Genomic DNA, 12,838 nt, shown 5'->3' on the forward strand with positions numbered 1-12,838 from the left:
GCTTAAAAGCAAGCATAAAAATCCAAAAGAAACCGGGGATGATGCAGGGATAATACTATCAACCAAATAATAGAATACAAACTATCGCAATAGCATAGAAGAAAAAATCTCAAATCTCACTTAGAGATATGACATCCAAAGCGCATCGCAAGCGGCCAGGTGAGTGGGGTTGACCGCCTTAGAGATCAAGTCAATCGTGGTCTGGTTTGCGGGCAGGTTGCCCTCTGGCGGGCTGGCAAGGCTGACGGCTCGGTTGACGATGATGTCGCTGTTGTTGTAGACCAGCTCGCGCAGCTGGGGAACTTGAATCGTACCACGTCCGTGGGAGGTAGCCCAGAAAATCATCTCATCGCGGACAAAGATGCTGAGCTGCTGCTCCAGCTCATGGCGCGGCTCTGTCAGACAGCGGGCGATCGCCATCATGGCACAGGCAAAGAGACCCTCCGTAGCGATAGGACCCAACAGAGTCTGGATATTCGGAGTGAATCGGAAAGGAACTTGCTCGGGGTTGTAGAAGATTGCCTTGTTGGGATTGACGGTTGGGATCAACTCTGCACCCCAAATGTCACCGGAAGAACGCGAGATCAGAATCTTGTTGGGGTATCGGTATCCGATGTGCATCACGTAAGTCATGAAAGCGACCGCCGCGTACTGGTAGGCAAATTGGCGTCGGAAGAGCCAAAAGTCCGAGAAGGTAGGGTAGGTTTGCTGGAAGTATTCCAAAACCACAGTGCTTGGAACCCACTTCTCCTGAATCGCAGTCAAGATCTCAGTGCGGAGAATCTGTTGTTGATCGGGAGTACGCTGTCAGTAGTTAGTATATTGCGTAGTAAGGAGTAAAGGATAAGTTTTGCTTACATTTGCCTTTGTCTCTGCCAGAGAGCGCATCTTGTCCATGGTATACAGGACAGGCTCATCCTTGTTCATGCCAACTCGTCGGCAGTAATCCTCGTAGATACCTTGCATGGAGATATAGGAAGAGTCGTCGCGAACCAAGCGAATGTGAGGAGCAAGTGGCACCATGAGAGGGAGATGGAAGTACAGGTTCCGGCGACGGCTTTCCTTGCGTTTGGCCAACAAACCATTGAAGATGCGGAAAAGTTGGAGAATGCGCTCTTCGCGTCGGCAGTGACGTGCAGCTGGATGCTGAACTGCAAAGGCATGAACACTACCGTCGTGTCCACGAATCTTGAGGCGTCGATGGCAAACACCAATACCGCGCACTAGATCCACGTCCGGTAAGAAGCGGTCGATTCGAACAAAGTCCTGGTTTTTGTCTTTGTGCAACAAATATTGCCCAGGGACTTCAACTTCATCAAATTTGCCGAAGCGAAACTCGCTGAGATGCGGTGAATAACTCTCAAGGTTGCCGGACTGGGGTCGTCGATCAAGTTTCTCTTCAAATTTGTCGCGCCACTTGCGAAGTTTTTGAATGTATTCATACATTGTCGGCTTTTTGACGACAAAGTCCGCCTCGAAAGATTTCCGAATGTGGGCAGGTAGAATGGTCTCCGCGAAACGTGTGATGTTAGCCTCCGTTGCAGGTGGCAACTTAAAATCTTGCGCATAGGAGCCGGGCATGCGTCCCACATAGGCCAATCCATCGTTGAGAAGGGCCACAATGAGTCGGTAAGCATCTTCATCAGGAGGGCACTTGAAATTCTTGTGAATTTGATCAACCATAGTCTCCATAGATAGAGCAAGCAAGGGGAATGCAGTTTTGAGACCAGACATGATCTCGTCCGAGTATTCCCAAGGCTTCTTGAGAGTCTCCTTCTCTGCCTCCGTAGTAGGAGTAGGTTGGTTTTGCGGCCGAGGAGTCCCATTCTGACCTGGTACTTGCAAATGTTGACCAGGGATTTGACTTTGAACCTGGAGCGGGGAGGCTTGTGCTGGAGATTGACTTTGCGAAGGCTGTCCCTGGGCGGGAGATTGCGACATTGGTAAGCTGGCAGCCTGACCGGCTGGCGAAGCGCTGGGTGCAGGTACACTCATTGGGGGTTTCTGAGCAGGGGATGCGTCGCCGTTGACAGAAGGCTTGGGGGTAGCAGAACTCTGCTGTTGTCTTGCCCGATTAAGTTTCTCCTGCTTCTGATCATGCTGTTTCTTGGCACTAAGCATGTCCTCTCTGTTCGTACGGAGGAGGAAGAATAGAGCCTGTGGGTACAGTTTGGCGATTTTCACAAGGACAGCCTTGCAAAGCCTTGCCTCACGGTGAGACAAGCTGGTCAGAAGCTGAGGAATGAAAGTGATCCAATACCAAACAGGCGTGTCACCCTTGAATTCTTCAAATGACTTGGCAATTTGGCCTTCATCATTGTCCAAGCTGAGAAGCCACAAAATACGGCTGAGAAGCTTCCGCGACTTGGCGCTCTTGTACAGGCCGGCTGCTTCCAGGTAGCAGCTGACCGCATTACTAGCAAGTTCATAGTCAGAGAAGTCTGACTTGAACCGCTGGTCGCTATACTGTCCCCATTCAGACCAGGCTTTGGCCAGACGGAGGTCGTAAAAGAGAGCAACACCGAATGCCTCGTTAGCTTCATTGACATGGTCAAGCTTGGCCAGGAACATTCCCTTCAAGGTGTAAAACTCGGCCTTCTGCTGAGGTCCAAAGTAGTTGAGATTGGTATTATTGATAACATCCAACCCACTGTTCAGCTCCTTGGGATTCTGGTAGTGGCACTTGGCCTGCTCCCGTAGCTTCAGGAAAGCCTCCTGGATTTCGATGTTGGGCAGCGTGTAGATACGGCTGAGCTGATTGATGCAGACCTCTGGCATCTGGTGCTTGCGAGCAACGTGAGCAAAGCGATTGATAATCCAGGCAGTCTCATGGTATCCACGGTAGGCATATGAATTGCTGGCCACGTTGTTGGCCGTCGGAGGAAGAAGGCCAAGATAAGTCCCGTTGATGAGTTGGAAGATGTGCTGTCGCCAAGTAACCAAATCCTGCCAGGTGTTGATATCATCCCAAAGGTTAGGAAGGCGGTCTCGCCAGGTGCCAAGAAGCAGCTTCAACTCAGCGGACTTAGTGTCCAGGTTGCGTTCATTAGTCTGAGCCAAGCTGCCACAGATATGGCTGGCATCATGCAGCTCAACAAGCAGCTGGAAGTGCTGCAAAATTGGAATATGAGCATTAGTGATGCGTTTGGGCAACTGCAGCCATTTGCGAATTGACAGCTGAATTGACTCGTCGCACACACTGTTGAAGTCTTGCATGTTCTCCTTCTTGACATGGTACTGGAGGAGAGCCATGAAGGCCTGGAAGAAAGTGCGTCGCGGAGTAGGAGCATCAGAAACGGACTTGATCAGGGACTCAAGTTGCTCCCGGTTACCTTCGCTTTGCCAGTTTTCAATGTTTCTCCAGGCGGCCTCTAGCAGAAGATCATTCAAGTTCTCGTGCTTGGCGAAATCACTCAGAATCTCCCATTGTTGAAGCTTCTGGGCACAGATCAACCAGTGATCCTCCCATACAAAGTATTCACCTTGCGAGAATGGCATAGCTCCTGAGCGTGCTTTGATCTGCGCATTCTCATAAAGCTGTTGAGACTTGTCCCACATTCCCTGTTGCTCGTAGGAAAGAGCTGCATTGGTTTCGACAAACTTGCAGCGACGTCGCCATGTTCCATAGAAGAAGTCATCTTCTTGGAGACCAGCATAGACCTCTACCAATGCATCGAGATTGCTTTCCCTAACGGTAGGTGTATCAATGATTGGGTTAACAGCGCTCTCCTCCAGGTATGTCGCAGCAGTATACCAGGCATCATAAGTACGGGATAGGTATTTCATCACATGCGGAGGAATCTTAAACCGGGGACGTGCAAGCACGGCACCTTCGAGAAGAGCCTGGACAACGTTGGGTCGCTTGTCCAGTTGTCTCTGGTGGTATTCCCGCGTGAGCAATGTCACCATACCCTTCTCAAGATCGATCCGGTCGTCCTTAGACAAGGTTGACCAGAATATCGGGAAGAGCGTAGTCCACAGCTTCGATGCAACATTCGGGTCGGTGTGCTGAAGTTGGCAAAGAGGTTCAATCAAATCACGGACCCTCACGTCGCCGACCTCAGACATAAAACGCTTACGATCCGCAACGAAGGCCTCCAATTGGTTATCAACCATAATATCAGACTTTCGGGAATCTTTTTCGCCGCCAGCAAAGAGGAAAGTCAATGGATAAAGAGTAAAGTCATCCGTGTGAAGACGAGCGGTGGTGTTCAAGTCTACGCATCCCAGGATAAGATGCGAGGCTTGGGTCAACCAGAACGAGTCTGCGAGGGTATCCCAGTTTTGGCAAGTAAGAACATAGCTTAAGCGTGCACTCGCGAGACGTGTCAAGCTACGGTCGAATATTTTCATGAAGCGGTTGCGCATCTCAACGTCTTGAGCTCTCGTACCGATCAAGAAAGCGTGCTCTAGACGAACTGTAAGCTCGGTGCGAGTAATTTTCGAATCTTCGTAGATGCGAATAACAAGATCGAGGAACTTTTTCAACATAGTCTGATCGGGTCGTGACTCGAACAGAAGCATTTTGTGCAACACTGCCGTCTTCTCCTTCAAGGTTGGCCATGACTCTGTCGAATGGAATATCCAGGACTCGGCCATGCCGAGAACCTTGCTGCACAGCTTGATGTTTTGTGATCGTTCGACAATGGATGCCAGTACACTCAGGAATGGACGCCGTTGATCACCGAGGTGAGACATACGGACAGAGATGAGTTCAATCGTTTTGTATATAAGATCCACTCCTAGTTCAAACTCTTGCTGATCGGGAGTTCCTTCTGCAGGCTTTTGCCCTGGTGGATACTGTGCACCGCTTTGGGTTGTGAAAGACGCGACATGGTCCTTGGCTAGCTTCTGTGAAAATGATTTCATGACAGCAGGGATGTGAGCATCAATCTCGGCCGGTTTGATCTGGGAAAGTGTCCAAAGAGTGTTCAGACTTGAAACATAGTTGCTGGCGGACAATGTCTCGGTGGCGATAGCAGACAGGTAAGTGCCAAACTCCGACGGGGTGCTGTCAGTGTCCATGGCATCTTCGTCATCAGGTGTATCGTCCGGAATTGCCTCGAGAACGCGGCGAACGGGGGGCGGTAGCTTGGGGGAAATGTCCATCTCATCTTCAAGTCCGTGTAAACAATCCTGGATCTCAGGGTTATCTGATTTCAATGGCTTCTCAAGAAGCTTCTGAATGGATGGGAGACGAGCTGTGATCCACTCATCGGGTTGAGCAGAGATAAGCACCCTCAATACCTGAAGAGCATTGACCATTGCGGTAATATGCTTGTCGTCAGGCTTGTCGGCCTTCTCGCCCGCTAGAATCGGCTCAGTCACCTTAGAGTAAAGATCGATATCAAGATCTCCCCAATACGCGGGCGAGAGAAGCTTCCGGAGAAGATTCACAGCCTTGACGATAATCTCACCGGTGGCCACGGGAGGTGTTTGCTTCGATGACGGCAAAAGACGGATCTGAGCAGCCGGAACCAAGAAGCGTTCGGGAATTGTAGTGATGAAAGTGATCAGATATTTGATCAGGGCGCCACGAAGTTCGACAGGAACGATGTAATCAGACCCTGGCCCTCGACTGGCCGGTGGTGCCAAAGCAGGAGAAGATGTTGCCTCCTGTGATTCACTCAGAGTGCGTTTCTTGGTATTTGGGGAATCGATTGAAACATCCATCCACTGGACCCGTTTCTCTTCCCAATGCCAAAGGAGGCCGATCAGATTGAGTGCCAACTTCTTGCTGTCATTCGAGGCATTGGGCGGGCTTGCAATCTTGATGAGTGAGGGAACAATTAGCGGCACGAAGTGCTCCCGATACTCGTAGAAGAGATCTGGCTGTCGCACCAAAAACTGGAAGATACACATGACCTGCTGCAGATTGGCTGTTTCCTCCGCCAAGATGCGGCGAGGCCACTTGGCCCATAGAGGATACCTTGCTTCACCTTGATTGCCAGCAGTTGTTCGAATGGGCAGAACAGGAGCCAAGACATCTAGAGCTTGGGTGACAAGAGCTCGGCCTTCGTTCTGATGAGCTCTCAACAATGCGACATAAACTTGCATCACGATCTTGAAAGGTGTCTCGTAGTGGGCAATAAAGTAACTAATCAGCACGTAAGCGCCATACTTGTTGATAATGTCCTCGAGGCGGATGTAATTCCAAGCAAATTTGATGATGTCCTTTCGAGAATCTTGAACTGTATGGTGATGATACTTGATCAAGAGAGCGGACAACTGCAGCAACTCCATGCGCGAGTGATCGACTCCGGCTTGACTGGACTCCTCACTCAAATCAGCCAACTGAGGCTTCCACAACCGACTCTGGATCGATTCGGTCATGCTCTTGTCCATGAGCTTGGGCCCGTTCTGTGGACTATGCCATGTCTTCTGGATATCCATGGCAAAGATTGGGTTTACCAGGTTGCGGAAGGCATATGTCTTAGTCTTCTGTGAGCAAGCACGTTGGCCGTAGAGATCTAGACAGCGCATGATGACGGATCGACGGTAATCAATCGAATCATTCATGATTATGTGCTTGAAGATGAATTTGGGCAGTGCCAATGTACGCTTCAACTCATCAGCAGACAGGCCATCAATAACCTCGAAGAGGAAGTCGAGATCGTGAGTAGCTTCAGCCAAATAGGCAGTGAAAATATCCATCAATTGATCTTCTGCTTGTTCAACTCTAAGGCGCTCGTCAGCAGGCAAGCTGTCGCCACGAAGCTTGCGCTCAAGCTCTCTCCCTGAGGTAAGAAGCTTTGTTCGCACGTCCGCGTGCGAAACCAGCCAATTTTTCGTTGACGGATAGGAGCAAATAGAGTGGGCAACGTAGATTCCATGAATAGCTGCAGTGTTTGTGCTCTCTGCTGCCTCCGGTCCGAAAGCATTGGTAGTAAATCCTTCGGTGTCAGCTACCACAGCATTTCGGAGGGCCTCACTCTCGGGATCAGCCAGTATTTGTCCAAAGAACCGACCAAATCGCTCCTCCTTGAACCGTGCCAAGAAGAAAGCAAGACTCTCCTTGGGGTAACGGTTGAGATACTTCACCAAAGGCTTACGGAAAGGACTGTGAGAGGTTCTGCGAAGCTTCTTTTCCAAATCCATAACTTTGTTGACGAGAAGTTCCATGAATGAGGTAGCAGCGGGCGGGAGGAGATGGAAGATGTTGAAAATTGCGGCGACAATCTTCATGGATGAATTCTGTTCAACAAGACTGAAAGACACCTTTTGTAGAGTAGCATCATCTGCAATAACCTTCATGTGATCAAGGAGACGGGCACCAATCTCTACTTTGAAGTAATTCGTCAAGAGCGTCAACAGACGCGCAAGGCCGTCAAGACCAGCAACACTGAGGCGCTTGGGATCTTGCAGGTTCATGAGAATGGGACGTAGGCCGTTCTGAAGTAAGTCCTTCGGAAGCTTGTTGGTCTGTGAAAGAACCTCCTTGAGACCAGCGTTGGCGGCCTCAATCACTTCGGGAGACCGAGAGTATAGCGACTTGAAGAAAACGGAGATTATCCGAGCGCGACTAGTATTCTGCGGGGTATTGGCAAACTCGGAAAAATTCATTGCCATTGACAAAAGACGCAGGCAAGCGACACGCAGGTTGACAATCATGTCTGCATTTTTGAACTCGTTTGGTTTGGCAGCGAGTGATTCATCTTCTGCGTCAGCAAGTGCCAGGGACTCCAACATCAGTCGATTGAGTGCCTCATTGAATGTGACTATATCATTATGTAGGCTCAGGCAATATGTAATTGCATCAATGAATCCGATTTGGATCGGGAAAGGCAGAGCACGCAATGGCTTGTTGAAAATCGGCTGGAGAAGACGATCTTTCACCGGAGAGATGAGCTCGTGTACTTCACAGCCCAATTCTTCTTTGAGAGCTGCAAAGCACCTGCGACAAGTTTCACGGACATGCTTGTTCATATGGCCGAGTTCGACGACGAAGAATCCACAGAGGGCAAACAAACGACTCTTTTCATTTGTCAAGTCATGTTTGGGAATGAGCTGCCCACAACTCTTGAGAATCAAAAGGATTGTCTCTTGGGCTTGGATTCGTGTGGATGCAGGTAGGTCGGAGGGTGTGTCTTTGATGACATATAGAAGGGCTCGAGAGAAGTCGAGGTGGCGTTCGTAGATCCAAGCGGGCCCCATGTCCATCTTGGTGGCAAGCAGCTTTATCCCTAGACTTCCACCTGCTTTTGTGAACCAGTCCTCACTGTGGCAGCTATGGCAAAAGACACGACCCAAGTGTTGGAAAAATGGAAGCTTTGAAGCCTTCTCTGGGTTACCGAAGATGACACCCGCCGCTTCCTTGACAACAAGCATAGCTTGTTCCGCTGCGTCACGAATTTCGGCACTGTCAGAAGCAAGACACTCGACGATGGCGTCAGCAAGAACTCGAGAATCAAGATAAACTGGACCCTCTCCATTTGCCACATCGAACCCCTTACGGCTGTGGCGAACATGAACAAGAGCCCGGCCAACTTCTACGATGGCAAAGTGCTTGCAAACGTCAGCTACAAAAGCGGTTGCATTTGTAGCCAGATCAGGAATAGTTGTCGCAAAGATACAGGCCTTTAGAAGTTTCTTGACAGTTTCTTCCTGTGACACCTTCTTTGGGATTGATGCTGATCGTTCAGACTTTTCAAGGATGTCAACCATGGCACCAGGCTTGCTCTCGTATAGATCATTTGCATGAAGTCGAATCTGAGACGCAAGATCATCAGGCAGATTGTCAAATCCAATGTTAAGCTTCAAGTGGGAGCTAAGCATGCGATACGCCTGTTGCTTGTAGTAGGCGTCCGAGCCCTTGGCAGCATCCGTTTTAGGAGACTCCATGATTTTCCCGACAGCCAAGTCGATGCCTATATCAAGTGGGAAAGGGCGCTTCTCACTTGGCCCAATGAGACGAATATCGAAACTCGGGTTGTCGTCCGCGAACTGTTGGAATGAGAGCTCGGGAGGATGATTCAAGAACTTTCGGTTACGGCCGCCCAATTTGCCGAGAATCCGCATGGTTGTGTGAGCGTGGAAATGGTTGTATGGATGAGGTCTCAGGTGATCCCAGAGCGCCGTCATCAGTTCATCCATAATAGGAGCCATGATGGGGTCAAGGTAGTCGGCAGTCAAGTTGTCCACGCAAAGTTCGAGAGTACGCAAGCCTTGGCCAACAAGATCCGAGTCAGCACGCAATGCCACAACGATTGGGCGCATGAGATAGCTCAAGTGAGGCAACAAATGACTGAGTCGAGCGGGCACTGTAAGAGTGAGTTCCACATAAAGGTCTCGCTCCTGAGGCTTTCGAGCAGCCAGCAACAAGTTATTGAAAGTCTCGAGCAGCATCTCCAACAACGGGAGAATCTCCTTGTACAGAAGCTCAAAGCGTCCACCACCGATGCTTCGGAAGAGTGAACGTAGGAGAAGAAAATAGTTCATAGGTTCCTCGGCGGTCACCGACAATTCGATACACTTGGTGACGATCTTTGTTACGTGCGGATGGAGAACTTGCTCATTTTGCACAGAAAAGAGAGTCACGGCCATGAAAGAGAGCTTGAACATTCGCAAAAGGATCTTCGCCTTGGTCATGTCAGATGTCCCAACTTCGTGAATACGTTCCATGAGATACTGTAGCACCATCCCAGAAAATGCGGGAGACGTTGCTTCGCTAGCCAAAAAGAATTGCGGCAAGTGAAGCAGAGAGCCGTGCTCAAACATGAGCTCATGCAAATACGGAATCTCCGAATGGAAGACCTCGTGAAATGTGGCGGTATCAATGCAGTGAAACACGGTGCCGAAGCTCTCCAGGAGCTCTTTTTCTTCACGCATCATGGGTGCGGTGTACTGGCTAGCGAGAAAATCGAACGGAGATGAGTAGTTCACCTCAGGAGCAGACTGGTCCACTCCGTAATAACGGAAGACTCGGGCACCTTCATGGAAAAGTTTCTTGATAACATGGACCTCCTCAGCATTGTATCCATAAGAAACCTCCGACCAGTTGATTGGCACGCTATTTGGGTCAATCTGGATGTCATCAGGATTGCAATTCTTCAGTTGGTGAAAGATGTTCTTCAGCCCATTGATGAGGTTCTTGAATAGGAAGATGTTATCCGACACGGGGTCTCCACCACGGTCGCGTGGGCTACAAGTCTTGATCGGAGATGCAGAAAAGATGTCGATGTTGTCCCAGTCCGGCGGTTGATCCTTTTCGGCCAAATAGTTCTCAGCAGCTGGCTCGCTATCCTTCCTGTACTCATTGTAGGCTTTGGATACCTTGACAGCGTTGGTGAACTGATAATTCATCGAGGCAAACTTGTCACCAATGGCATCCAAGATCATCAGGAGAAAGTAGCGCGCCTCGCGCTTATCCTCAAGCCTGGAGATCTTCTCTGCCATATTCAATAGCAGCTTGGCACTCATTGTCTGGAAGCTAGTACCGGGAAAGTCATCGTGGAGGTTCTTTGTGTACACCTCGACGGTTCGACGAATCTGGTCCCGACTGAGGTGATCGCGTACGTGGTGAATGAGATCAGCAAGCATGCTGTAAGCCAAGGGTCTCATAGTTTCGTAAACAGTTAGACCATCTCCAATCAACGTTCGCTCGTCCAGAAGCTCATCAATTTTCTCGAGGAAGATCTTGCGATAGTTGAAGTTGATAATGTGACGAATTGCGACAAGTAATTCTTTTCGTGCCCCAGACTTTTCACGTGGGCAATCTTGGAGGAGTCTAACGACAACAGACGGCAAAGTGGGTAGGAAATCCTGAAGTTGGTGAGCGTACGTGCGCAGAAGGTACGCTAAAAAGCTCATTGTCTTGACTTGAGCAGTAATGAACTCTCCAAAGGCAGCTCTGTTTTTGATCTCCTTGCAAACACCTGTAAAGATACTGCCTTGCGCCGCAGCATCTGCATGTGCCTTTTCTTGTGGCTTTGCTTGCAAAAGCAAAATGGTCTTGATGAGTGGCACAAAGAGCTTCACGTTAGCTACGACTGAAGTACGGTGAGTCTGGAAAATTGAAACAACAATTATTGGGCACTCTGCAAGAACCTTGAATGACTGCATGCCTTTCAGGATAATATTGCTGGAGTGTCCCTGTTCAGGACCAAGATCTGATACTGACGTAGCCGGGGAGCTAGGTCTCGGAGATTGAAAATTCTGCGCACTTGTGTTTGGTGTAGAAGGCATCCCAGAGGGGGTTGCTTGGTTGGGAGTGTCAAATGTATCACGAACGACTTGCTCCATAGTCTGGAACATCTCTTGAATTAGCTCCAAGAAAGGCTGCACCCGTTGCGCAGTAGCCTTAGCTTGGTTTCGCTCTAGGTCCATGATTGTTTTCATACACAGCACGGCATTGTCCTCGTTCTCAATGCGCGCAAGATGCATGAGCAAATCCACCATATCGGCAGCGTACGGCTCTACATCTGAGGATGCGGTAGGAAGTCGATGTAAGGTCTCGAAAATGCAGTTACGGAGTTTCTAGAGAGTGTCAGAGTTTCATTTCCTGGGACTGCATGTCGGTTCATGGCGCAAAGTGCCATTCCATCAATCTGAACTCACCTGCTCATATGACATGCTAAAGAAGACCGGTTCTCCCTTCAAGATTGTTTTAAAGACCGGCCATAGCTTGGCTAGAAAGGTAGGGTAATTAGTGCCCATGCATAGAGCCTCGATATTGTCTCGTAGTTCGGTCGCGACATTTGCTCTGATTTTAATGTCTAAATTCACGAAGAAAAACAAATGAGTGACACGTCAAGATGAGTTGGCAAGATGTAGCTAGATGTCTTACCAAGCTTATCATCCCCCAGCTTGTTGGCGTAAATGTCAATGTTCCGCTCCATCTTTGCGATCACCCTAGCGAGGGCCAGCCAAACGAAAAAGGACTATTATAATGGCCAGGCCTAGTGGCCGGCTGGTTGGATTCCAACCCGCGCAATTTTAATTCCTCAAAATTGGAGTGGTGAAATGAAAAAGTCGTGGTGTAGGCGAAGCTCTGCGGACTCGTGGGGGAGGCCGAAGAATCGAAGAAAAAGTGTCAGGAATCGTTAAGTCATTGATTTTCGAAAAGTTGAAAAAGCTTAGTCCATGAGGATGAAGGAATGAACGCAGCGAAATGATGCAAGAAGATTACCCGGGTATGAAAAGTGGAGGGAAGAAAGGAAGAGATGGGGGATTGTAGAATCGCGAAGCTTTGAACCCAGAGCAGAAGGACAGGCACGCGGGCTATCTCAGAGACCCCGAACGAAACACTAGGCCGCTTTAGGCAATTTATAGTTAATCCGCTCCGATTAGCGATCAGCCGCGCGTTTGTATTTTATTATTAACGCTGATACTGTCCATAACTACTGACTGGAATCACATTGATCTTCCCCACGCCTATACTTTTCATTATCTTGACACATATAACCAATAATTACAAGACATCTATATGTCATAAATTACAATGGTGAACCTAGGCAGGCGCTGAGCATTGAATTCCAATGAATGAAGATATACTATTACTCGTTCAGTAGATACCTTTTATTAACATTTGGTCCCAAGGTTTTCAATACTCTACTGTTTGGGATTATGGCCGAGATATCGAGAATGTATAGCCCCGAGGCACTCCGGCTACCTACCGGATAAATTTCCAACCCCGCGTACATATACCCCAATCCACTCTCCCTTATTGCCACAACTTTCTATCCAGATAATCCTCGGCTTTTCTTTTCTAGTGGATGGTTTCCGAGTTTATTGAGCAAGTTTATTGAGTATAATCTTGACTTCGATCGTACTGTGTAATTTAGGGCCAGCTTCCAAGGTCCTTCAGGCAGAGCTTACCCCACACTTCAGTGGACACGAC

The 12,838-nt window shown here is 49.1% G+C and overlaps 1 protein-coding gene across 1 annotated transcript; it reads right to left on the reverse strand.

The window, feature by feature from the left end:
• Positions 1-120: 120 nt before the first annotated feature.
• N7495_001309 (histone acetyltransferase TRA1) lies at positions 121-11,837 on the reverse strand (the record flags this gene model as incomplete). Its single annotated transcript, XM_057203979.1, has 4 exons — positions 121-804; positions 859-11,475; positions 11,557-11,714; positions 11,786-11,837. 4 exons carry the CDS (start codon positions 11,835-11,837, stop codon positions 121-123), a joined length of 11,511 nt encoding a protein of 3,836 aa, XP_057068052.1.
• Between the last annotated feature and the right edge of the window lie 1,001 nt (positions 11,838-12,838).

The sequence above is a fragment of the Penicillium taxi genome, assembly GCF_028828555.1.
Source record: "Penicillium taxi strain IBT 34144 chromosome Unknown utg000001l_segment0_segment0, whole genome shotgun sequence".
In the NCBI taxonomy this organism is placed as follows: domain Eukaryota; kingdom Fungi; phylum Ascomycota; class Eurotiomycetes; order Eurotiales; family Aspergillaceae; genus Penicillium; species Penicillium taxi.